The sequence below is a fragment of the Siphateles boraxobius genome, unplaced genomic scaffold, assembly GCF_051911475.1.
Source record: "Siphateles boraxobius isolate OS27281-9 unplaced genomic scaffold, OSU_SipBor_1 1, whole genome shotgun sequence".
NCBI classification, from domain to species: domain Eukaryota; kingdom Metazoa; phylum Chordata; class Actinopteri; order Cypriniformes; family Leuciscidae; genus Siphateles; species Siphateles boraxobius.
This window is the reverse complement of record NW_027508699.1, coordinates 3,119,159-3,146,587: the sequence shown is the minus strand read 5'-3', so window position 1 is coordinate 3,146,587 and position 27,429 is coordinate 3,119,159. Positions and strand designations below refer to the sequence as shown.

The 27,429-nt window shown below is 37.3% G+C and overlaps 1 protein-coding gene and 2 non-coding genes across 3 annotated transcripts; all 3 read right to left on the bottom strand.

The window, feature by feature from the left end:
- Positions 1-642: 642 nt before the first annotated feature.
- LOC143742234 (5S ribosomal RNA) lies at positions 643-761 on the bottom strand. The gene has a single exon (XR_013205387.1). It is a non-coding gene; the product is annotated as a 5S ribosomal RNA (ribosomal RNA).
- A 1,209-nt stretch (positions 762-1,970) lies between these two features.
- Positions 1,971-2,089, bottom strand: LOC143741196 (5S ribosomal RNA). Its single transcript, XR_013204958.1, has one exon. It is a non-coding gene; the product is annotated as a 5S ribosomal RNA (ribosomal RNA).
- Positions 2,090-9,518: 7,429 nt separating this feature from the next.
- Positions 9,519-26,615, bottom strand: LOC143749306 (zinc-binding protein A33-like). The gene is made up of 6 exons (XM_077241869.1): positions 25,975-26,615; positions 25,767-25,862; positions 21,520-21,750; positions 21,424-21,446; positions 21,224-21,342; positions 9,519-12,176 (listed from the first exon to the last, which is right to left on the bottom strand). The coding sequence occupies exons 1-6, from the start codon at positions 26,368-26,370 to the stop codon at positions 11,683-11,685; spliced, it is 1,359 nt and encodes a 452-aa protein (XP_077097984.1). The 5' UTR covers positions 26,371-26,615; the 3' UTR covers positions 9,519-11,682.
- Positions 26,616-27,429: the final 814 nt, after the last annotated feature.

Below are 27,429 nucleotides of genomic sequence, written 5' to 3'. Positions count from 1 at the left end.
AAAAAATAAGATCTGTGTTCAACAAAGAGTTGTGACCCTTACAGATTTTGTCTAATAAGATAATCTTTACAAGTTAATCCAAAATGTATACATTTTGAAGCCTATATAAAGTTTAAAAAACACAAGCAGACACAATAAAGTTTTTAAAAAAACCACAAGCAGGTTATAACTGGTATGTTTTATGTCATGGATCAAAACGTGAACATATTTAGAGGCTTTGTTAACCACAGACCTTATTTCAGGCGATTTAGCAAAAATCCATTAAAAAAACCCATAGACTTTAGGGCGAGGGAACCGGAAGTGCTAAAACGCTAACTCACTTCTGCGTTTTGGGCTACAAAGTGACGTCACAACTTCGGCACTGACTCAATTTGAAGTCGAGGAAAGGAGCGTGTTACAAAAGAACAAGCGCTCAGAGTTGTGTGTTGCTTGTAGACTGAGAGAGAAAAGCCTGTCGATCGCCCCCTGGAGGAGAAAGACAGAATGACGAGGCTGAGCTGTCCTTTACCACACCGAAAGCAGACAGAAGCCAGAGAGAAAGCAACATGAAAGACAAATAAATGAAGCAATTGAATTGAAAAGGATAAAGGAAAAACCGTGGGACCCGAGCCATGAAGTGTATTAGTGAATTGATAAAGCAAAAGCTTACATCACCAGGTATTCCCAGGCGGTCTCCCATCCAAGTACTAACCAGGCCCGACCCTGCTTAGCTTCCGAGATCGGACGAGATCGGGCGTGTTCAGGGTGGTATGGCCGTAAGCGAGAGTCTCAGCCGATAGAGGGATATTTAAAGAAGGCACACGAGTCTCGGCCCGCATTCACACACACTGCAGCTGCAAGACAAACAGCATCCACAAAGCGTTTTCATGTCTTTATACAGCTGCTCAAAATATTCATTCATTAGACCTCTATAAACATTAAATTAATAATAAATTAAATATTTTTCGGAGTTTCTAGACTATTTTAAGATGTAAAGTGAGCAGGATATTAAAATGTTGCACATGAATTTATGATAATAAGCAGAAGTCTCCCCAGCTCTATAGCGCCCCACAAATTCTCCTATATAAACCTGTGGTGAAAAATGGAACTGCAGCGCTCTAATCAACCTTAGATTCTCTTTTAACTTTTGGCATATAGAGAAATCAAGAATCAACATATGAATCTCAACAATGGTGACAATCAAAGGTGGAGTAAGAGGTTGCAGAGGTGGGTAATCCGAGGCCAAAGAGTAAAAGTCCTGCCACATGTTTATTCCACCCATGAGCTCAGTCAGCTGATTTCACTAAATAGTTATATCTCCTGTCTGAATTAGCAAATCCAGGTGATTGGAACAAAATACTGAGGAGGACTTTTACTTTCTGAACCTGGACTTTACACCTCTGCATTGCAATGCCACATGTCAGCCAAGAGCAAAGAAATAAACCAGAACTGGACCTTATACTAGCCAAAAAATATGTGTATATTAAATATCTATAAAGAAATAAAGTCTGGATTGTAATAAGTGAAAATGCTGAGATCTTGAGAGATCTGATACCAGCACTGAGTACCAACACTAAAACCTATTCAGACCCAGTAGAGCGCCAGTTATAGGTTAGTAGCCTAATTAAAAACCCATGAACATGCAAATGTGTGTGGAATTAATGAAATATTAAGCTAAAATCTGAGCGTTCTGCTGACAAAAACAGTTTGGGAACCTCTGGTCTAATTGAAGTCGAGGAAAGGAGCGGGTTACAAAAGAACAAGCACTCAGAGTTGTGTGTTGCTTTGAGAGAGAAAAGCCTGTCGATCGCCCCCTGGAGGAGAAAGACAGAATGACGAGGCTGAGCTGTCCTTTACCACACCGAAAGCAGAGAGAAGGCAGAGAGAAAGCAACATGAAAGACAAATAAATGAAGCAATTGAATTGAAAAGGATAAAGGAAAAACCGTGGGAGCCGAGCCATGAAGTTTATTAATGAATTGATAAAGCAAAAGCTTACAGCACCTGGTATTCCCAGGCGGTCTCCCATCCAAGTACTAACCAGGCCCGACCCTGCTTAGCTTCCGAGATCGGACGAGATCGGGCGTGTTCAGGGTGGTATGGCCGTAAGCGAGAGTCTCAGCCGATAGAGGGATATTTAAAGAAGGCACACGAGTCTCGGCCCGCATTCACACACACTGCAGCTGCAAGACAAACAGCATCCACAAAGCGTTTTCATGTCTTTATACAGCTGCTCAAAATATATTTATTCATTAGACCTTTATAATCATTAAATTCATAAATTAAATATTTTTTGGATTTTCTAGACTATTTTAAGACGAAACGTGAGCAGGATATTAAAATGCAGCCCATGAAATTATGCATTTAAAGGGATAGTTCACCCAAAAATTAAAATTCTGTCAGTATTTACTCTCCCTCATGATGTTCAACACCGTAAGACCTTCGTTCATCTTCGGAACACGAATTAAGATATTTCTGATTAAATCTGAGAGCTGGATCACTAGCTCTGACAGAATATTCTGACAGAATTTTCATTTTTGGGTGAACTATCAATTTAAGCATGTTTTTTTTTTCTTTCTTTTTTTTCAACAACACAAACAAACAATTAAGGTACATTAACAAATCTCTGACAATAACCTCCATTGTTCAGCCTTAGGTTGAGCATCGCTAGTACAGAAGAAAAACGACTAGAACAAACAAATAATTAAATAAAAAGCAATACAAAAATAAATAAATGAAAAAAAATTTAAATAAATAAAAAGGGACTTTTAAATGAATTTAACATATCCGAAAAACAAATCAATTTAAGGGCTTTCTGATTTTTAACTAATTTTAAAGATTTGCACAAGAGTTTAACCTCATTCATCCAGTGATTAAATTGGGATTAGCTTTAAACCATCAGCATTTGTGTAGGAAAAAATTTCCAGAACATAACAAGAAATTAATAACAAAATCACAATCTTTGTTATCCAGACAAACACCAAACCTAATCAACTTCACCGTGAGAGGCGGGAGTTCAACCCTCCTAGACCTTAACCAGTTCTGCACCTCACTCCAAACAGGTTGCACCATATCACAATCAAAGAAGACATGCTCCAAATTCTCAATATTTTTTTCACAAAAAACACAATTATTCACCTCAAAATTAAATTTCAATCTTAAAAATTCATTAGTAGGATAAATGTCGTTTACAATTTTGAAGTTCAGCTCCTTAGCTTTAGGAGGAAGGGGAAAAGACAAATAATTCTTCCTAATTATTTTTATTTCAACCGTATCAAAATCTTTAAGCACGTAGTGCCGTCTAATTGGGGTTGGGTAATTAGCCTGTAAAATAAAATTTCTAATAACTATATTTGTACATTTTTATCACAAAAATCATAACCTTCTAAGGAAAGCTGTCTCAGTTCTGGGGAGATTTGAGAATACAACATGTCTTCTTTAACCATTATCTTAAAGGAATTATGGCTCTAATCATTCTATTAAAAATATTAATGGTACATTGTACTTGGAATTTCTCACAAAACTCTCTATACAGTAACAGATTTCCCTTATCATCCAAGAAATGGGCAAAAGCCCAAATCCCTTTAGATTTCCATTCCTCAAGATATACAGATTTTCTGCCAAACTTTATTTATCTACTATTCCAAACTGGAGTGTTGTGAGGCGTGAAGTTATGTTTGAACAATAGTTTCAAATAGAGCAGCACTTGCTGATGAAAGGCTGAAAGTTTAACTGGTAACGAGGTGCACTCAAAGTCACAACATAACAAAAAATGTATTCCCCCAGTTTGTTAAAGATAGCATTGGGGACAATAAACCAAAAGGAGTGGCTATTTTGAATGAAGGATTTTAACCATTTCAATTTCAAAACACCATTCAAGTCAAAATCGATCGCATTCCCCCCACCATCTTCATATTTTTTAATCATGTCATCCTTTCTTATGTACTGACATTTATTTCTCCAAATAAATTTAAAATCCACCTTATTTATTAATTTAATCATTTGTGTCGATATGGGCAAGGAGAAGGCTGGATAGATGAGTCTGGACAAACTATCCATTTTAGATAAAAGAACCCTTCCAAATATTGTAAGATCCCTCTGCAGCCATCTATTTAGAATGGACTTACATTTATCTATGTTATTCAACACATTTTTATTCTCCATAACATCTTTATCCTTAGAAATAATAATCCCCAAATATTTAACTTCCCTTTTAATTTGTATATTAGATAATTACTGCAAAGGAAACTCCTGCAATGTTAACATTACACATTTGTTTAGGTTTAAATGTAGCCCCGAAGCTTTAGAAAAATGGTTAATAGACTGTAAAGCTAGTGGAATTTGATATTCATTTTTTAGAAACAATGTTGTATCGTCAGCAAATTGACTTATGATTATATGACTATCCAACACTGTAAGACCTTCAATACCATTATTTTTAATCAATATCGATAATAACTATATAACTATTCAACAATTATAAATAATAATGGAGAGCTACCACATCCCTGACGAATCCCTCTTTTAATTGGAAATCTTGATCAGGTTCCATGTCCTAGAGCTACAGAGCTATTGATTCCGTTATATAACATTTCAATTAAATTTATAAATTTTACTCCAAAACCAAAATTATGTAAGGTTTTCAAAATAAAAGGATGCTAAACAGCATCAAAAGCTTTGTAAAAATCAAAAAAAATAAGAAACCCTCTCTTGAACCATTTCACTATAATCGAGTAAATCTAGAACCAATCTAATATTATTATGAATTGACCTTCCTCCCAGAAACCCTGATTGTGTCTCACTAATTATAGTTGAAATACCCTTTTTCAGCCTAGCAGCGATAGCCCCAGAAAAGATTTTATAATCAATGTTAAGCAAAGTGATAGGCCTCAGATTGTCTAAGACTCTTTTATCTTTACAAGCTTTTGGAATCAATGTAATCAAACCTTGCTTCATACTTTCAATCAACTCTTTTTTTTCAATACCTTCTTTTAGGGCACAGAATAATAGATTTCGCAAATCTCCCCCAAAAAACTTAAAAAAATTATAGTGAGCCCATCTGTCCCTGGGGATTTGTTTAAAGGCATCTTCTCAACAACTGAATCCAATTCTTCTATTTTAAGATCCGAATCACATAAAACTTTGAAAGAGTCCTCAATACGTGGAATATTGTTCTGAATTTGAGCAAAAAAAAGATCTGACTCATAGGAAGAGAAATCTGAGGAATATAATTTAGAATAGAACTGAAACTCTTCTTTTTCAATTATTTTAGAATCTTTGCATTCCTCTCCTTGGATCATTAAACTACTGACAGAGTTCCTTTGCTGTCTATTTTTTTTCTAAATTACTGAAGTATGAAGAGTTCTTTTCACCTTCCTCAATCCACTTGGCGCGGGATCTTATATAAGCACCCTGTGCCCTCTCAAGATAGAAATTATCTAATTTACTTTGCAGCTCCATCACCTTATTTTCATAATCATTTAAAATAGGTTTGTTACAACACTGACTCATTTCACAAAATAAATTCCTTTCATATTATCTTTTTTCTTTTATTAGAGAAACCAATGGAAAATTCACGAATTTAAAATTTTAGAAATTCCCATTTACTTATATTAGAATCAAAAGAATCATTTATCTTTATATCTCTTATTAACTCCTTAATTTTATTGAAAAATTCTTCATTTTGTAAAAGGAAGGCATTGAACTTCCAGTATCCTTTGTTTCTAAATTGCTTAGTTGTGGGTTCTAAAACGAGATCTATGAAACAATGATCCGTTAACGGAGCTTTAGAAATTGTAGATTTTACAGCATATTTTAAAATGTTGTCGCTGACCATCCAATAATCAATTCTAGATTTGCTCTCCCCATTTGGGTTAAACCATGAAAAGCATTCAACCTCAGGATTTAAATATCGCCAAACATAACTCAAATTATTTTCTGTCATCCAAAAATCAACACTAGCATTAAGCCGCCCCTTGTTAAGTCTGGGAGGCCATCTATCTTTCCACTCGTCAGGAACCAAATTCCAGTCCCCTCCTATTAAAACATTATCAGATGGGTACCTCACTTTAGTTTCGGGGATCATATTAGAAATATCTTCTAATAATTTCTGGTTTTGTGCTGCATTATTAAATCCATAAATATTAATTAGAATGAAAAAAATACCATCAATTTTCAGTATCACCATCAACCAGTGACCACTTCCATCAGATTTATGAATGATGACTTCCCCAGGACATTTGTTGAAACATATTGCCACTCCTCCAGAACGGTTAGACCCATGGCTGAAAAAAATCTTCTCCCCCCATTGATTAGTCCAGAAAGATGCATCCGAGTCCGAAGGATGAGTCTCTTGTAGAAACACACAATTAGCTTTCTGCCCTTTACAAAATAAAAAAACTGTTTCCTTGTAACAATGTCCTTTAAGCCCCTAACATTCAAAGAACCGAAGATTATTTTGTCCTTAATCATTACACTAGAACAAACAAAAACGAAAATTAGAGAACTATAAAACCAAAAATCGAACCACTTGTGAGCTCACTCAGTCACTGTATGAACCGCGACTTTCAAATAGAGCTCTAGTGTCCTATTGAAAAGTTTCCAACTAAGATACCTGATTGAAACTAAAATGTATAATTTCACCCGTCAACGTCGATCCATCGTCCTTCAATGAAGCCATATGGACCACGAAAGAACGCAACCTTTCCTGCCCTCCTTGCTTGCTCAATTTGAGGCCAAAGCTTTCATCTGTCTTCCAAATCCTCTCGAGGAAGCATCTCCGCGAAACGAACTCCTTCCGTCTCACAAATAGGAGAGTTTTTGCTTCAACGCCATATTTCATCCTTCACCCGTGTTTGAGTGAACAGCACGATGACATTCCTGTTTTTATTGTCTATCCTTCTTCCCAGCCTATGAACAATGTCAACAGCCTCTTCCATCTTTCCCTCAATCTCAGGTGCAAATTTGCTGAGAATCTGGATGACATGTGATCTGATATCTTCATCTTTTTTTTCTTCAATGCCTTTGATACGAATACACCATCTCATTCTATATCTTTCCTGTTCTCTCACCCTCTCCTTAAGATCATCATTATCCTTGCGAAGAAGCTCATTTTGAATCTCCAAGTCCTTGACTCTTTTCTTGCACTCATTTACCTCTTCTGTGTTGAATTGAATCGCCTTTGTTAAGCTTGCAATCATGGCGCTGCTTTGCTTAGTTTGCTCGCTTAACTCCGCCAGCTTCTCATCCACCCTCCTTTCAAGTTTTAAAATTGCCCCCAAAATGGTTTCGTTGGAGATTTCCACCTTCTCACTGTCCGCTTTAGGCTTGACCTTTTTTCCCGCAGGATTTTTCCTTGGCGTTGCAGGAAGAGAGGCCTCACCGTGTCCTCTTTTGCTGTTTACGTGACCTCCATTGCGTAGTCGTGTACCGTTTCCCTAGCCTCAACTTTCTTTTCAACATTAGGCTACAGATCTTTTCCTTTGGGGTCTAGTTTTAGTTTAGCAGGTTTAATTAGTTTTTGTGAAGTCATCACGTGACAAGTCAGTTGGAGTTACTTACTTCAGACAAACTTTTGTGAACAACTATAACAAGCTTCAGAAAACACAACTGCTCAACTCACCATCTTCGTACCGCTACCTCAATTTAAGCATGTATTTATGATAATAAGCAGAAGCCTCCCCAGCTCTACAGCGCCCCACATATTCTCCTATGTAAATCTGTGGTGAAAAATGGAAATGTAGCGTTCTAATCAACCTTAATTCATTTTCAAATGTAGGCATGCAGAGAAATCAAGAATCAACATATGAATCTCAACAATGGTGACAATCAAGAAAGCTTTTTTGTGACTTTATTAGCTTGTTTTGTGATATTCATGGGCGGTTTCTCTGACAGGGTTTAAATTAAGACAGGAGTAGGCCTTAATCTAGAATAGTTAATCGTGATTTTAAAAAGATTTTTTTTTTTTTTTAGCACAGATTAAGTACAGATTAGTTACACCTACAGACTATGGAGTCCTGAAATAAAATAAACCAGATTAATTTAAAAATAACTGTACTAATCTGAATTAGCATGACAGAGGTTGCCTATAAAACATGGAATGAACCAAGAAAAGCAAAAAATTGCATGGAACTGAGAGAAGCAAATACAAGGAAAACAATGGCATCAGAAAAATACTGCAATCAAAAAAAGTTTACTAAACAAGAGAAAACTATTTTTAAGCAAGCTACATAAACTGCACACATCAGCTATGGAATAAAAGAAAAGAAATGTAAATACATTTTTTACAGCCATTTTTGATCATATTTACCAGGGGTGCCATTAATATATATATATACTAGTAATACATGTGTCTTCTTTGAAACACAATGTTAATCTGAAGTTAAACCTGCCTCCTGACCTCCTACCCTAGTCCTGGGGTAACTCTAATCTTCCTCCAGGAAATCAGTTTATTAAACTCTGGACTAAACTAAATCTAGGACTATTTAAAGCCATGACAGAGAAAGCAGATTTCTGTTAATCTGGTTTAAAGAGCCATTTAAGTCTAGGACTAGTTTTAATCTCTGTCCAGGAAACCGCCCCTCAGAGTTGATCTGATTTTTTTTTTATTGTCACCATTGTTGAGATTCATATGCTGATTCTTGATGTCTGTGTGAGTATACATGACCATGTCAAAATATTTTATGCATAATGACTTCATAAAATCTTTCAGAGTATCATAGCAGAACATACATTTCTGCAGGAGGATTGGCATAAAAAAAAGTTCAATAAAACATCAACATCTAAACCTCTGTTAATTCTCAATAAGAACCTTAGTATGAGAGAAATAAAGTCTGGATTATAATAAGTGAAAATGCTGAGATCTTGAGAGATCTAAATACCAACACTAAAACCTATTCAGACCCAGTGCAGGGCCAGTAATAGGTTAGAAGCCTAATTAGCTGAGACTTAGTTTGGCCCTTTGTTTTGAATCCAGATCTTTCCAGAGCTGAATCCAGAGCTGAATCCAGAGCTAGGCCAGAAAAAATGCTATGTGGGGTGTTGCTTCCAAAATAATTTAGAAATCTATTTTTAAATGATAATTTATGGAATAATTTTTAAATCTTTTAGAGGCCAAACATGATAATCCTCGTGTGACAGACCCCCATCCTAAAAATTGAAAGACATGTAATTTCATGTATAAAGACCCGTTTTATACTATAAAAAAATGTGTTATTAATTTGTCTAAATATTTTTTGGCAAATATATTCATTTTGTAATGTTATACTGTATTTATTTATTTATTTTATTTATTTTTCCTTAATGTTTTATTTATTTTTATGTTTACTTTAATGTTTATTTATTTAATTAATGTGTTATTAATTAATAATCTTAGTTTGTATTATTTCTTTATTTTTACACTTTTTTTTCTAAACATCACCCTAAAAATTGCTTGGTTAAAAACAACCATTTCTGTGTTGTTTAACCAGCAACTGGGTAAAACATCTTACAAATAACCCAATTTTCACTCTGTGGCACTAATAATCACATGACACAGGAGAATCCAAATAAACACTTCTTTATTAATCTACAAAGTAACTTAAAAAAGATTGCAGGAGCAAACTAATGAACACAAAGCAAAAACAATACCGGACAATGAACCAAAGCAAACTGAGGGCCTAATTACTCAGGGAAGGTAATCAACTGAACAGAAACAGGTGAGGGGAACTAATTAACAACCAAGGAAACTAATTAGGGCACACAGGCAGGCAAAACAGGGACAGAACACAGTAAACGAAACCAAACTGAATGTACACTAACACCAATAAAATGACCCAACAGGCTAAACCTATCATTTGAGGTTTTAGCGTGATTGAGAACCCCTTTTTATTTGAATCAAAATTATTTGAATCTGTGAACGTGGCTTTTGTGGAGTTGAAAACATTGATCTCTGTTCGGGATCATCATCAAAACTAGCGAGGACGCAGGAAGCATCAAAAGGTTTAAAACTCCTGTCCGCTCCGCTCTTCCGTACGGTGGGTCTGACGGGTCTATCTACTAGTTTGCCACCCCATCATCACATGGGTTCAGTCTTAAACATGACCCAAAACACATCAGGGTCAATCTGTTGACCCTTCCGACCTGTTAACAGGTAGAGCTTAAACACCCTTAAACGGACTCAAATGCATTCACACACAAGACAGGCCATTACCCAAAATTGTATGTACAAACCCTCAAAAAGATGATGAGATAACCATGAATAAACAGCCGCAAACGGTCAGCATTTAGTGCTGGCATCATGCCGGACGACTAAATGCTACAAAGACGACCCGTGGCAGAGACACAGGAATTAGGACTGAAAAGGTAGAGTACTTGTTTGAAAAAGTTTGGAGGGGACAGACACCAAAGCTGACGAGAAAAAACAAAAATAATCGTGTAAAATTCAGAGACGAGCTGTCAAACCTCAGCCAGTGGTTACAGAGTTTGGAAATAACACACAGGAAGAGGGAACAAACCACAAAACGACACTGGAACGACTGGTGGACGTGGCTTCAGGGCAGATCCAGTATGTAAATGGAAGGAGCAACAGAGCAGAGACTGTCACCCACACTTCCTGCCACCCATCACTCAAAGCAACAGTTTGCTTAACATCCTCCTCCTCATATTCAGCCTTTTCCAAGAGAGTGGATCCACACCAGCTCAACATGACTGACACTGTCTGTCACTTTCTGCAAGTCAATCTTCATGTTTGAAATATACAGCCAAAAGTTTGGACGCACCTTTTTGTACTTTATTGTTACCGCATTTTAAAATAATACTAATATCATGAAAACTCTTAAATCACACAAATGGAAGTATGGGAATGATGTAGTGATCAAAACATGCAAGATAACTAGAAACTCTATGAATCTAACTTCATAAAGACTATTATAGGAAATTGTGTGATGAGCAAATAATGATGCTTTTCTGTTTCATCACCAAAAATAAATTTTAGTTAGTTTAAAAAAATAGTTTTGTAGGCCCAATTTATATTGGTGTACAAACTAGTTAAAGGGATCGTTCTCCCAACAATGAAAATTCTGTCATCATTTATTCACCCTCATGTCATTCTAAACCTGTGAGTTTCTTTCTTCTGCTGAACACAAAATATATTTTGAAGAGTAGGACGTAACTGTAGCAAGGTTAAATGTTGTGGGAAGGAGGCGGAAACCGACAAACGTAGAACAGTTTAATAATAAAACAAACACAAACCTAAGTAAAAGCGGCAGCCCCTCATGGACAACTGCCTCACACACACAAACAAAACAACATAAATCCAGGCCTGGTACTCTCTCATTGTCCTACGCTTCCGTAGCTCCTCGTGAGATACGAGGCCGGTGTGTCGTGCATTTGACGCTCATTATCAATAACTGCCCTCTGCCTCGTCCTGCCACAGTAACCAAGCAGTTTCTGATTCCCATTGACCAGATTGTATGGAAAAAATACCATGGAAGTCAATGAGAACCAGCCATTACCGCCATTCTTCAAAATATCTTTTTTAATGTTCAACAGAAAAAATAAACTCAGAAAAAAAAACTGGTTTGGAGAGTGAGTAATTGATGACAGAATTTTCATTTGTGCCCTTTAAGGGCATTTCTGAGAAGATTTACACATACAAATATTGGAAACATGATGACTGTAAAAGATGAAAGCAGCTCGATCCAGACCTACAGTACAGGTGTAAAATTTACTCCTGTTGACTGTTGACTGGTAAGATTGTTAGAGGGTAAAGAGTATAGAAGAATGGAAAAACTGTGTCAGTGAAGATGGTTGTGAATGTGTGTAGATGTTTGTTAGTTACTGGGTCAGAGAATGACACCGTTCCTCTGTCATAGTCTAGATCAACTCTCACACACTCAAGATCCTGTTCAACAGGAAAGCCAAACCGCTCACCCAGTCCGTACTGCACCCAACAGATATCAGTGTTATAGAAATCCCATCCCTTCCTCGGGTTTGATTCTGAAGTTACTCCAAGACTCCAGGCTGAACTCTCTTTAACCTCCACATCCCAGCAGTGTGTTCCTGAGTTAAAACCTTCTGAACCCAGAATACACTCATAGATATCAAATCTCTCTGGATTATCAGGAAGTGGTTGTTTGTTCTCACTCCATCTCACACCGGTCAGATCATCAGACAGGACGAGACGTGGATTTGCAGTGTTTGGATCCAGAGTCACAGGAGCTGATGAGACACAATCAACAGCTGCATTTATTCTGATCTTCATATAATGATCAAGAGTGAAACCGTACACATATTATTTTGAATTATGACACTCGTCCTATTGATCAAACACATCATACATTTTCCTCTAATCACTGTCAGTGTTTTTAGTTTCACACTAATTTGTATCATCGGTGTGTAATGGCATCAGCGACAAACATCAAATGTGTGATTCAAACGTGTGTCTCATCAAGAGAAACTGATATTTTGTAAAAGTTTAAATCACAATCAAACAATAAGAGCTGTAGAGATGAAAAACTCTATCAGTAAAAATTATGTTCAGCATCTGATCATGTTCATTAAACTGGGTCTTAATGTGTGTGTATATTTGTTTTAAATACTTTGTTACTGTCTGATTGGTTTGGATTAGTATTGAATAAGCAATCATTTTAATATTTTAAGATGTATTAAATCTCTGTGGTGTGAGTAACTGAAGCAGGTTCTTCTGGTAAACACATCACTATCTGAACAGACCCTCATCGCATTTCTGAAACATGGAAAAATTAAGATACATGAGGAAGCACTTCTAGAAACCCTTTCAAAATTGATTGATTCATGAAATGCTATGCTTGAAAAATTATTAGGTTCTCAAATATACCAACAAAAACATCTTAAGAAATGGTTTCTTCTATCCCTTATGGAGATAAAAAATATATCTCCATATATTAATGATAACTATTTCCCAAGTTCACACTTACATATAATTAAATAGAATAGAGGTTATGGGTATTTGGCGTGCTGCCTGAGGGGAGGGCTCTGAGCTTTGAATTTGGGCCAAACCCAGAGTACTCCTTCCATCCCAGGTTGGGATAGGAATAGTTACAAGTGAGGAGATGGGGTGGTGGAGGAATGCTTGAAAAATTTCATGGAACAGAAGCAAAATCTGCTGTATACCCTTTTATCTCGCTTATGGAGTTGATTAATTGAATGAGCTCCTCCCATGTTAATTAGGTTAATTATCTGAACATGCTCCTCCCAAACTTTGTTAATAAAACATAATTTCAAAAGTTCATAATTCCATATAATTAAATTAAATTAGAGTAAAGGTTATGCGTATGTGGCTTGCTGTCCAAGGGGAGGGCTCTGAGCTCGGAATTTGGGCTGAAGCCAGAGTACTCCCCCCAAAAAGCAAATGAGCAAAGGACAGTCAGCAGATGGATAGACTAAAATACCCCTCAAAATGAGAGCAGAAATTTGGCAGACTGGCATTTCTGGAAGAAGCCTAGTCATTTGACCGGGATGGTCCATGCAACCTTCGATGGGAGCAGGGCTAATGATCGGAACGTTGGGCCCTACCGGCCGATCAATGAGGGGGAGCGTGATTTTAGCCACCCAACCAGATGAAATGCACTGTCTGAGAAAGGCAAAGCAAGAGAAAGTCAAGGTGGCTCAGCCAAGAGGCTCTCACAGCATTCGACGGGAGTTCAATATTCACGGCATAGGAAGGATAAGCCTCGTCGGACAGATAAAGTCATGTTTGCTCAACTCGGGAGGGCTCTCGCAGCATCCGCTGGGAGATCAATACATAACGGCATTGGTTGGGTAAACCTTGCCAGCAGTCGAAAGAGAAAGCATAAAGAAAGCAGTTGCTCGACCAGTGTGGGCTAGTAAGCCGAGTAGGGTTTGGTAGGTCTTTTTGATGTGATGTGATGTGATAGTGAGTTCAGAGCATCTAAGAAAACCAAAAAAGGTTCAAATAAACATAGCATTGAGTGTGGGGGCGGTAAAAACATTTTGTGAGAATGTCTAATGTTATGGGTTTTCTGGTGTGGAATCATTGAATTCCTTTAATGAGGAGGGAGGTTTGTGAAATATTTATCTCAGGGGACGGAGTGCCATTGTAACAAGTGGGCATTCAGGCAAGCAAAGGAGCAGGGTGAGAAGCAGATCCAAATGCAGTTAGAGATTTATTAAAATAATTCACAAAGTTGAAAACACAGGGAGCGGGGGGGACAGACAAGATTACCAAGGATACAAGCAAACATTTAACGACTCACAAACACAGGTAAAACACAAGGGCTATTTATACACAAGACAAGACAAGCTTCAACAAGATAACAAGGGGGCATGTTAAATTGACATGAGAACACAAGAGGGGAACCAAGAGACACACCTGGGGAGACCAAACAACATGAAAAACAACAAAGAACTACAAAACATGGCACAAGACTCCTGCTCCACAGGAAACAACAGTCCAGGAGGGAACAGAGGCGGAACAGGGGGAGGGATGGAGGGCTAGACTGAGGAGGATCAAGGACCTAGCACATTCTGGATCAGGCAGAACAGGTGGACAGGGAGGAGCAGGCAGTGCAGGGATGGCCTCCTTGGCTGTTCATGGGTATCCCCCTCCCAAAATTGTCTTGGACGGAACTATGGCTGTGCTCTCTGGGCTGTGCTCAGGGGCTGGGGCCATAACTGGTCCCTGGTCAGGGGCTGAAGACTCAGGTGACCATCTTTGGATGAGACTCAGGTGTGGCGACCATCTTGGGACGAGACTCTGGAACTGTAGCCATGACGGCCGGAGACTCTGGAATGGTGGCCGTAACTCGTCAATGTTATGATTGTGTTTGCTTGCCTGCCTCTGTTAGGATTTTCCTGTGGATACTATTAAAGACGGTCTTGGATCTTCATCTTCTTCATCGTGTGTGTGGTACTACAGTCAGTGTGTGACAGAAAACCTGACCAAGATTAGATAAGAGGCGAAAGTTTTCTTTTTTCTTTTTCTTGTTTGTGCTTGTTCTTGTACACCTGCCAGAACACCGTAACGAAAGCACAGCTGTTTAGGAAGGGGGTGCTGGATTCATACGGATCAACGCTGACCATTGGAGCAGTGGATGACAACGCCAGGCCCACTCCCAACCCAGTGCCCAGCCAGTTACTACCCTGCTGGTAGGAGCTACAGTATGTGCCCACCGCAAACGGAGAGAACACCTTGGCCGTGATGTTGGAGCCCGTGGCTCTCCACCTCGTCTACAGTCCAAGGTGACGTTGTGAAGACTAAAATCTTACTGTTTAATGTTATTTGTTTGTATTATTTTTCCTTATTAATTTTCATACTAATTTCATTATGTATTTTGTGAAGTCAGTATGTTGTTCATGTGTGCTGAGCAGAGATAGGGGATGAGTTATATTTTGCTTAGAGGTATGTGTGCAATGTAATGTTCACTGAGCAGAGATGTTCAGTGATGAAACATATGATAATGATGAAACATTAAATGTGTACATGTTCTTTAAAAGGAAAGGAATGTTTCAACTGATGTAAAAGTACCATTAATGTATACAGAGAGGTACAGTGGATTGTACCATGTGTAAGCATGAGGGATACGTTTCATTTTTAAACATAAGCAACATTTTTTTATTACCTTACAAGGAAGTTGAAGTCACTCAGTTGTGTATATAAGCTCAATCCTTACTGTACCACTTCAGAGAAACATAAAGGCATGACGGGGTGAGAGGAAGGAGAAACATGGAGATGAGGGGTGAGGGAGGAGAAACACCAAGGAACCATTTACAGCTGATACGATGGGGTGAGAGAATAGAGAAATGAGGAACAGAGAAATCTAGAATGAAGACCTCCTCACCTGTAGCCTTAATCTTATATGCCTGTTTCTCTCTGTCTGACACATGATACATAATAAATAGAAATCTCTTGGCAAAGTAACTGGTGTAGCTTCCGTGATTCAACAAAAATGGGGAAAGCATGATTTTCAAATCTACAGTTAAATATCTTCACACCATGGCTCCTCCCTCAAGCCTGAGTCTCCATCCGCACGCCCCTGTTCAAGGCCATCCCTTGGATTCATCCACAATCCTCACCACCGTTGACTGTCTTGTTATCCATCCCCCTCCCGGATCTTCGCCCTCGACTAAAGCCTTATTCTGACTCACCATCCCTTCGCCCACTCCTCTCCAAACCTTTACCATCTCCTCGTCTTCCCTCAGAGCACTCAACCCGCTTTCTCTTATCCTTTCAGGCATGGCGCCTTCGTGCCCTCCGGGAGGGGGCATACTGTAACAGTTTCCCTTCACTCAAAAAAATTCTGTGTTGGCTTTACTTAACTTTTTTATGTAAACAGGTTCCACTGGTTCCACATAACTGGGTTTCGTTAAACAAACATAATTTGTTCATGTAACTTCAACATCATGGAAGTCATTTTAAACGATCCAATGAAACTCTGAGCTGAGTGTTAAATGAACACTGAAGCAGTGTTAAAGTTAATGAGATAATTAAGTGAATAATTGAGTGATGATTGAGCATTATTAAAGACACCTGATGTTAACAAGCAGAGTCACTGAAGGAGAAAACCGGAATTTCACGTCACCATTATGGAGATGAGTGTCTGTTTTCAGTTGGGCTCTTGACCCCCACATTATTGACTTTTAGGGTTGGGCGATATGGCCTAAAAAAAAATCCGATTTACGATTTAAATCGATTTTTTTCTCTCCCTACTTAAAATCAATCTGCAGATGACAAAGACATTGATAAAATGAGTTTTAACTTTATTCTGTTTTAAATATTCCCTTCTGGGATTTGATCTCGATTAAAGTGCAATCGGAAACAACAAGCCAAAAAGACAAGAGGACAGGCCCTGTCTGTGAAAACAATGAAAATGTAACATAAAATAAAATGGGTGGATTGGGATTGGGGGGGATGTGTAAAAAAACAAAAAACTTGCATCACAATAAGTGTATGGTGATTGTCAAATTACTTGGTAACTAAACATAATTTTATTAAGTTTACTGGTATGCTACTGTTTTTATTATTGCTTAACACAAATTTCACAATTTCAATTCTTTTGATTTGATTCTGATCTTGATTCAATATAAATTCCTTTGGAATTTTATAACCTGATCGATCGATTTTATTACATTACATCTTCAATCATTGTGCCAGCGTCACATTTACAAGCGCCAAAACGGTGTTTATTGTTTGAATTTTGTAATAAAATTGACAGAATCTGAGAGCTGAGAATCTGTTTCATATCGATAGTAACTGCTCTGTCTTGTCTGTCGGTGTCAGTGTCCTCGTTGCTTCGCGAATGTTTCTCTGCGTGAGAAAATGGTTGTGTGGCGTGAGAGCGTGTAAAAAGTGCGTCTCTCACAGTGAACTCGTGAGAGTTGGCGGCCCTGCAGATTCAGCTTGTAAATGTTTTCGGCGGGTGTGCTTCTGCTGCCGCGGTCTTGTTCATTTGCCATGTTGTTTGTGTATCTCTATCATGGCAAGCGCTGAGCCCGGTCGGAACTACGGGAGCCCAGATGGGAGCGTCGGCAGTTGATAAAGAGAAAACCGATTTTCATTCAAAAAAATCGGCGTAAACTACACATTTGAGTTAATCGATAAAATCGATTTATCGCCCAGCCCTATTATAATATAATAATAATAATAATAAACTTTATTTTATATAGTGCCTTTAAAAGTAGCATCTCAAAGCACTTTACATAAAAATAATGAAATTAGAAAGATACAGAACAGTCTAGGCAGTAAAAACTAAACAAGCAATAAAAATAGAAAGCCAATATAATAACAAACACAGTAATCACACGAATCACATAAAAGCCACCCTAAAAAAGTAAGTTTTAAGAGACGATTTAAAAACACTAAGGGATTCTGCATTCCTAATCTCAGAGGGCAGGGAATTCCACAATTTAGGAGCCAAAGAAGAAAAAGCCCGATCACCCATAGTTTTTAGCCGTGTTGTTTGGACAGTTAAAAGACCAGCTTCAGAAGATCGTAAAGCACGTGTAGGAGTGTAGGGGGTTAAGAGCTCACACAAATATTGAGGGGCCAAGTTATTCAAGGCCTTATAGGTGAGCATGAGAATTTTAAAATCAATACGAAAGCTAACAGGAAGCCAGTGCAATTTTTCCAGGATAGGTGTGATGTGCTCCCTTGCAGTGGTCCCAGTCAGAACCCTAGCAGCCGAATTTTGTACCAACTGTAATTTACTTAGGGTAGCTTTAGAAACTCCAGCCAGCAAAGCATTACAATAATCAATACGTGAAAAAACAAAAGTGTTGATTAACTTTTCAGCCACAGAGAAAGTCAACATAGAGCGTAATTTGGCAATGTTTCTGAGATGAAAAAATGATGTTTTGACTGTGTTACGAACATGATGGTCAAATGTTAAATTGGCGTCAAATATCACCCCCAGATTTTTTAGTTTAGTTTGCAATTTCAAAGCAGAGCCATCCACACTTAAGTTTATGGACTCTGCTTTACACAACTGATGAGGTGAACCAATAAGCATCACTTCAGTCTTATCACTGTTTAGACAGAGAAAATTTTCAGACATCCATTTCTTAATCTCAGTAAAACATTGAGAAAGAAAAGACACAGGCATTTTGACATCAGGTTTTGAATGTATATAGATCTGAGTGTCATCGGCATAAAAGTGAAAGTTAAGACCAAGTGTTCTTAAAAGTTGGCCAAATGGAAAAATGTAAATACTAAAAAGTAACGGGCCCAAAACTGATCCCTGGGGAACCCCAGAGTGCACCACACCGACCTCAGACTTGCAATCACCCATCACAACAAACTGCTTACGACCAGAGAGCTAGGACTTAAACCACTCTAGTGCAGAAACAGAAACTCCAAAGATGGTCTCTAAGCGGTTGATTAAAATAGAGTGATCTATAGTGTCAAAAGCGGCACTACGATCAAGAAGAATCAGTATAGATAGACGGCCAGAATCAGAAGCCATTAACAAATCATTAGTCACTTTGACCAGCGCTGTCTCAGTGCTGTGTCGTTTCCGAAATCCAGACTGAAGTGGCTCAAAAAGATCATTAGAGGAAAGATGAGAAAGTAGTTGAGAAGCCACTGTTTGTTCTATTGACTTTATGTTTTGTCTGGCTGCTGTACATGAGTTATAACAGCCAGATAATCAATTTGAACATGTGATCTATATATGTTGGTTGTGTTTTAACATAATCATTATATCACAATCGTTTGACCTGAATCACTGAACTCATACAGAAGCCAAATGCTGAGTTAAGTTTACCTTATGGATTATTGCAGCACTGCCGTTGTAGAGCATATCATTTTTTTAGCCTTTTCAAAGAAATCCAAATGATCAAATAAAATAAAAACTTCAAAAAAATCTTTTGTATGCAGGCCAACACAGACATCAATATTTAGCGTAGGAATCTCAGCAATGGTGACAAACAGATCACCTCTGAACATAATTTCATTATTTATTCATGTAGCAATGCATGATGGGAGCCATGAATAAGTTTTGATTGGTGGCACACAGAATGCAATGCAACATGCTTTATAATTGTCACCATTGTTGAGATTCACAGGCTGATTCTTGATGTCTGCGTGTGCCTAAATAAACATTTTTTTTTTTTTTTGATCATTTGGATTCCATTGAAAAGGCTAAAAATGGTATGCTCTACAACGGTAGTGCTGCTATAATCCATAAGATAACCTTAACTCAGAATTGAGTTCTATATGAGTTCAGTAATTGAGGTCATATTATTGTGTTATAAAGATTATGTTAAAACACAACCAAGATCATCTGGCTGTTATAACTCATGTACAACAGCCAAACATAATCTAAAGTTAATAATGTGGGGTCAAGAGCCCAACTAAAACAGACACTCATCTCCATAATGGTGACGTGAAATTCCGGTTTTCTCCTTCAGTGATTCTGCTTGTTAACATCAGGTGTCTTTAATAATGCTCAATCGCCACTCAATTATTCACTTAATTATCTCATTAACTTTAACACTGCTTCAGTGTTCATTTAACACTCAGCTCAGAGTTTCATTGGATCGCTTAAAATAACTTCCATGATGTTGAAGTTACATAAACAAATTATGTTTGTTTAACGAAACCAGTTATGTGGAACCTGTTTACATAAAAAAGTTAAGTAAAGCCAACACATCATTTTTTTGAGTGTTTGTTTGGACTTTGTGTTCCTTTTACACCGTCTAATCTGTCGTCATGAACACTAATGTGATTCATTATTCAGTTCAGTATTCACCTGTATTTAAGGTCCCTTGTTTCAGTTCAGTGTTGTTGGGTCTTCTCAATGTTATGGTTGTATTTGTTTGCCTGACTCTGCTAGGATTTACCTGTGGATACCATTAAAGACTATCTTGGATCTTCATCTTCTTTGTTGTGTGTGTTATTACAGTGTGTGACATTGTTAATACAAAAGTTGTCGATACAAAGACATACCAAAGTTTGTTCCTAAGTTAAATTTCTTCAAATCAATTCCTTGGGTATTTTTCAATATGTTGTAATATCTGAATGCAATATTTTTTAAATATATTCAAACCATTTAATATATTGATCATAAATATATGGAAATATATTATTTTAAGGGCAAATTAATGAAAAGCTTTGAAGTTCTCTGATTGTACTATCCTGCTCAAGGTAAATCTGAGCAATAAATCTTAAAATATAAAAAAATGATTTTTAAGAACATTCTTTATAAGATATCGAATTCTTCTTAAGTTATGACTTAAGAACAACATTTAAAAAAACAGATAAGAAAAGTGGTAAGTCTTAACTTTTTCTTAAGTTCTAATATAATAAGAAAATAATTGTAATTGGGTGCAGCTTTCTGAGGAGATTATAAAATTAATAGTTTTCTTCATGCACTTGAAAGACCGTCAATTGTTCCTCTAGTAAAACCATCATAATAGAAACTCTTTGAGGAACTTCAAAAACATATTTAAGTTCCTTGAGTTCACAACAATATATTTGAGCTTCAGTGTTTCAGTCTGAAGAATCACAAATGGAGATTCAAGAATCTTTTCACTTTTACACTGTTGAGTTTGTTCTGGCCTCGAGTAGATGAAGAAATGAGAAATATTCTCAAAAAAAGAGTTGATAATATTAATTATACACCACAACTACTGTAGTATGACCTTTACTTACTACAAACTGAAATAATATAGTTATTATATTATATCAAATAATATATCATGAAAAACCTGTCCATCATGTGTGATTTCTAGTGTGTGTGTTTAACAGCACAGATCTTCTGTAGACTCACTGTTTTGGACGATGTCCTTCATCTTTTTCCAGACTCTGAACGGCAGGTTGCCCAAGTAACGTGGTACATGAATCAAAGCTCCAGAAGCCATCTGTGGATCCGGCTGTGAGATCTGGACTCTGGAGGAACATTCAGGAATCAGAACTGCAGTGGCTTTGGATCAGAAGCAGAGAGACCAGAGACACCAGCAGATCACTCACCTTTCCATTGAGACTGGAAACTCCTGCAGAACAAACAGACCATTTATCATAAAGAACTCAATCAATCATCAATCAATCAATGATCAGAAATCAGACCTTCATAAAGCAGACGTCATTGGCGTTCATCATCTCCTCCATGTCTTTGATTGTTTGTGAAAGAGCTGAGATGTGTGTGTTCATCTCCTCCAGCTTTTCATTCATCATCTGCTTCTTCTGCTCCTCTTCCTCCCTCAGTGCAGTGATTGTAGCTTCTTCTTCATCTCTGAGAAACTGATGAAACTTCTCAAACTGCTGTTTAATCTGACGCTCTGTGTGCTCAGCTTGAGACTGAAATCAAATCACATTCACTTCAATCATCTCAAACACACAACATTTTCTGGAACAGCATGAAGAGTGAGTGGGGAAATGTGGGATAGTTAACTACAGCTTTAACTTTCTGAAGTACTAGTACTGTTGTAGTAGATGTTCTATGTCTGTAGGGTTAAGATACACATTATCAATCGAATCCTCAGGTAGTAGCATAATGTCAGCAATTCAGTGTCTGTTGTCCTTACGGGTTGTTGGGCTCATGAAAATAAAGTGAAGTTCAGAAACGTAACTTCAGGAGGAGTCGACCCATCTAATCTTTCAATTAACTGCATCCTGAGCCTCTCACCTTGCTCTGGCATCAGTTGTTTTGGAATCTCTCCATCTCCCCAACTACACCAACATAATTTATGCATCTCGTTACCATACTTGTCTTCCAAGCACTAGAGGGGTAAATCTAAGCTCGAGTTAAAGCAGGATGCCAAATACGCTTAACCTTATTGGCTTAAAGATTATATGGCTAAAATAACTTGTGAATCACATTATCTGCATTCGCACAAACTAATTACAGTTTTTTTTCGATTGCTAAATGACAGTGAGCACAACTGTAGCTACATGTGCAAAACTCTAACTACAGTCTGCACTACCAACAGTCACCTGAGCTAAACAGTTCACATCACCTGCACAACTCACTCCAAGCAACACTCAAAAAAATAAATTTTGCCTCTAACTTGGCAGTGGATCTGTAGTTCCCAGCATGCTTTGCTTAGGAGGGTAAATTTAGGGATTAAAATGTTATTTTATTTGTTTTTCAGTAAATGTAAAGATGTTGTTAGTTGATGTTAGTATTTAATGTTCAGTTATGTTAGAAACTTAAGAGGACTTTATGTAATGTTTTTGAATTTTGTGGTTACCATTATGCAGAAGAGTGAAGACTGTGTTTAGACTGTGGGAACTCAGTATACACTCCATATGCATAAAACCTCACTTGCAGACCTGCATAAGTCATATCTAATAATACTATGCGAAAAGATGTTTTAATTAAATCGAATGCTAGTAGCTACTATCATTGGAAGTAACTATTGAGTCAAACAAGCTACAATTATAATGTTGGAGATTTTAGGGAGGACAAAAAATAAATCTGGGTAACTTGACAAAATTCTATCTAGTAGGAATGACACAAATATTTTAGTAGTCTTGACCAAATTAATTTAAGTTCATACAGCAAGATTACAACAAATCATTTCGAACAAATTCGATTTTGTTGGAGAAATATAATTCAATTTCGTGGAAAACCTTTCCTTAATTTAATTAAGTTGGTTCAACAGATTTTTTTTTGAATGAACACAACTCTTAACACATGGCTCAAAACAGGCTCAGTGCAGCCAAACACTACACAACCCTCACTGAGATAACACACAATGTCACTCAGAACACACTGAGAGTAAAAACACTACACAACCCTCACTGAGATAACACACAATGTCACTCAGAACACACTGAGAGTAAAAACACTACACAACCCTCACTGAGATAACACACACTGTCACTCAGAACACACTGAGAGTAAAAACACTACACAACCCTCACTGAGATAACACACACTGTCACTCAGAACACACTGAGAGTAAAAACACTACACAACCCTCACTGAGATAACACACACTGTCACTCAGAACACACTGAGAGTAAAAACACTACACAACCCTCACTGAGATAACACACACTGTCACTCAGAACACACTGAGAGTAAAAACACTACACAACCCTCACTGAGATAACACACACTGTCACTCAGAACACACTGAGAGTAAAAACACTACACAACCCTCACTGAGAAAACACACACTGTCACTCAGAACACACTGAGAGTAAAAACACTACACAACCCTCACTGAGATAACACACACTGTCACTCAGAACACACTGAGAGTAAAAACACTACACAACCCTCACTGAGAAAACACACACTGTCACTCAGAACACACTGAGAGTAAAAACACTACACAACCCTCACTGAGAAAACACACACTGTCACTCAGAACACACTGAGAGTAAAAACACTACACAACCCTCACTGATATAACACACACTGTCACTCAGAACACACTGAGAGTAAAAACACTACACAACCCTCACTGAGAAAACACACACTGTCACTCAGAACTCACTGAGAGTAAAAACACTACACAACCCTCACTGATATAACACACACTGTCACTCAGAACACAGTGAGAGTAAAAACACTACACAACCCTCACTGAGATAACACACACTGTCACTCAGAACACACTGAGAGTAAAAACACTACACAACCCTCACTGAGATAACACACACTGTCACTCAGAACACACTGAGAGTAAAAACACTGGCATCAAACACTAATACAGAAAATACAAACTTTTCATCTTTACAGTTTGAACAATTTCAGTGACCACATACAAAGTAATATTTTCTTCAAAGAAAAGAGTGACATTCTTTCACATGATTTATTTACAGTTTTTTACAGTCGCTAGGACACATTTCTCAATACTTAGGTCACTTTTTCAAAACTCTTCACACAGTTCTTCAAACCAACTTTCAGCTCGGCACAGCAGTTCATTTCACTTTCAAAATGCACTAAAACTACCATATCACTTCATACATGTCTCAAATCAACATATTCTTCCATCACACTAGCAAAGGTTGACAGACAACAAACACACTTTGTCACCCACAAAACAATGACCTAAAAAACACTAACAACAGGTAGCATTATACAATGTTTTCTTCTGTAAAACAAGCACACCTCTCTACTGTTTAGAATTCACTCCAATATATTTTACTGGAATGAATCAGACCAGAATCAATATATTTTGTCTTTTTTTTGTTTTGTTTTTTGCACAGACTAATTACAAAATACAAGAATTTGTATACACAACATTCACCGATACAGATACAATAGGAATCAGCTGTGGTTGGTCCAATTGTCCAATTGTTTTTATAGCATTTCATTTTTAGATTCGAAATATATTTCATTACAATATTACTGTAGAAATGTAGCAAATTGCTGTCATGTTCAGTTTTGGATTATGTTATTGTTTTGAACATAAGTTTAACAGTTTTGAAAACAGTATGTAAGCATGTGCAAATTGGCCTGTAAGTACACAGAGTTTTGGTGGTTGTTGTGTCGAAGTGAGAAAAGAATTAATGTAATTTGAAAGATGTAGTCATTGAATGCATTTTGTGCCAAAGCAGTGATAAATGATCCACAGTTTAGCCCACATATACTTCTGTCGTGCTCACTGTGTGAAGAGTTTTGAAAAGTGACCTAAGTATTGAGAAATGTGTCCTAGCGACTGTAAAAAACTGTAAATTTTTAGAACATAATTCTTTAAGGTTAATGAAAATTAGCAATTTGCTTTAATAGTCTGTTGTAATTTACGGAATTACAGTAATGAGGAAAAAAAGGTAGAAACTAAATGTACATACTGTAATTCGAACAAATAACAAACAAGACCTGCTTAAATTTTCAGCTGAGATTGCAGTCAGCAGTGTTTGAAAGGCACAAGACTGAAATCTATTCTGTTTTGAATGTGTGGTTCACAGTTTTGACAGCAGTGTGTTAGCATTTGAACAAAGTGCTGTAAATTCACAGTGTTGTGCAGGTTGTGGTTAAAGTAATGGGATAAGTGTGTAGAGTTTTGAAAACTGTGTTCAAGCAATGAAAAACGAACTAGAGTTTGGTCCACATGAACTGCTGCTGTGCAGACTGTAGTTAGAGTTTTGCACATGTAGTTCCAGTTGTGCTCACTGTCGTTTAGCAATCGAAAAAAAACTGTAACTTACATGAAAATGGGTAAGGTGAGCGCTAGCCAATGGGATTAGTGCACATTTGTCCTGCACACTGCTGAATAACCACCTGACAGAGGCACCTGTGCTTGATCATCATTAGACACAAACGGTTGTGGTTGTGTGTGTGTGTGTGTGTGTGTGTGTGTTTGCGTGCGTGTGTGTGTGTGTTTCGGTAAATAAATGTCAAAAGAATCAGCAATTACCTTTATGAGTTGAACTGTTTTCTCAAACTCTTCTTTAATGTTTTCGATGTGTTTGAGTTTCTCTTGCAAGGACTTCAGTGCTGATATGAGCTCCTCCTGTAATTTAAAGATAAAAATTTATCAGACACAAGAGATTTCTGTAATATGATTTTATGTGTAATACTTTATCTTAAACAAGTGTTTATCCCCATCTTGAAATCTGTCTTACCTTATGTGATGGAATAACTTCACTGATGGGTCTGAATGTGTGATTGATGTGTTTATGCGAGTTAATACACACTACACACACAGGCTGTTTGTCCTCCAGACAGAAGAGTTTGAGTTTCTCACTGTGTAAACTGCAGAGCTCCTCAGACCCTGATGAACGCCTCTCATTTCTCTTCTTCCGGAACGACTCGCACAAGTTTTTTAACACAAGATTAAGTGGAGGATCATCTCTTGAGGATCTTCTTCTGCAGACAGGACACTCCTGAGTTTCTTTGGTTCTCCAGAACTTTTGAAGACACTCTTTACAGAAACTGTGACTACATGATAAAACAACAGGAGTCTTGAAGATTTCACAGCACACGGTACAAGAAAAATCATCTTCAGATAGTGAAGCCATTTTCGATGTTTAATCTCCAGCAATCTGAACTTTACTTTCACTTTCTGAAAGATGGTTTCTAAAATTATACCACAAGAATCACAAACATCTGCTGTTTGTTCAGAAGCTTTGCAAAAATCCTAACTGAAAGTTTTTCTCTTCCTTCTTCATTGATCGCTGTTTTTGTTGTTGTTGTTGTTGTTTTGCTTTTGTCAAGAGAGAAGAGAGTCAGTGTAACAGAAAGTAAGTCTCTTCCTGGTAAGTGTAAGAGGGTGGTGTTTCTGATCAACTTTGGGAGTGTTAAAACAGGTCAGACATGAACATCAGGATTACATCAGGTTAGATTTTAACAAAATGCATTCAAAATGAACTTACATTGAAAATATCAAGTATAATGCTACAAATATTGGTAATAAAAAGACTCAAGGCACTTTAGTTTTATTTATTGCACTCTATTTGTTGTTGAGTGTGTGCGTAAGATAACTGTAAGGGAAACAGCTCAAAAGGAATTATTAATTCATTTATAGGGAATGTTGAAAGTCACTTATTTTATGGCCTAGCAAATGACTCGTCCAGTGTTCATTTGACGGGCCGTGATCATCAGGTCTATTTAAATGTCCAAACTATAGAGAAAACTATTTATTTATTAGCAAGATAACTTAGATCAGAAGTTTAAGACATTCAATTTGTATTAGCTGTTAGCACATAACACAAGACACTTCGCTTTAAATACAAACACGACTTTTTTGACTATTCTAACAAACTAATGCCTAACACAAACACACACACACACACACACACACACACACACACACACACACACACACACACACACACACACACACACACACACACACACACACACACACACACACACACACAGTGAATTTCAAAAGAGTGAAATTATGAAATCCCAAGTTTCTAGCAATATATGAACTTTGTAAAACCTGACCTGAACGAACCATCAATCATTAATTTAACCCTTCTATCGTTTCTTAGTTGTTACATTTTATATCAATTCACTAATTCAGCTAAGAGTCTGGAGGCCACCTGCATTTGTGTTTGGGGATTCCCTTAGGC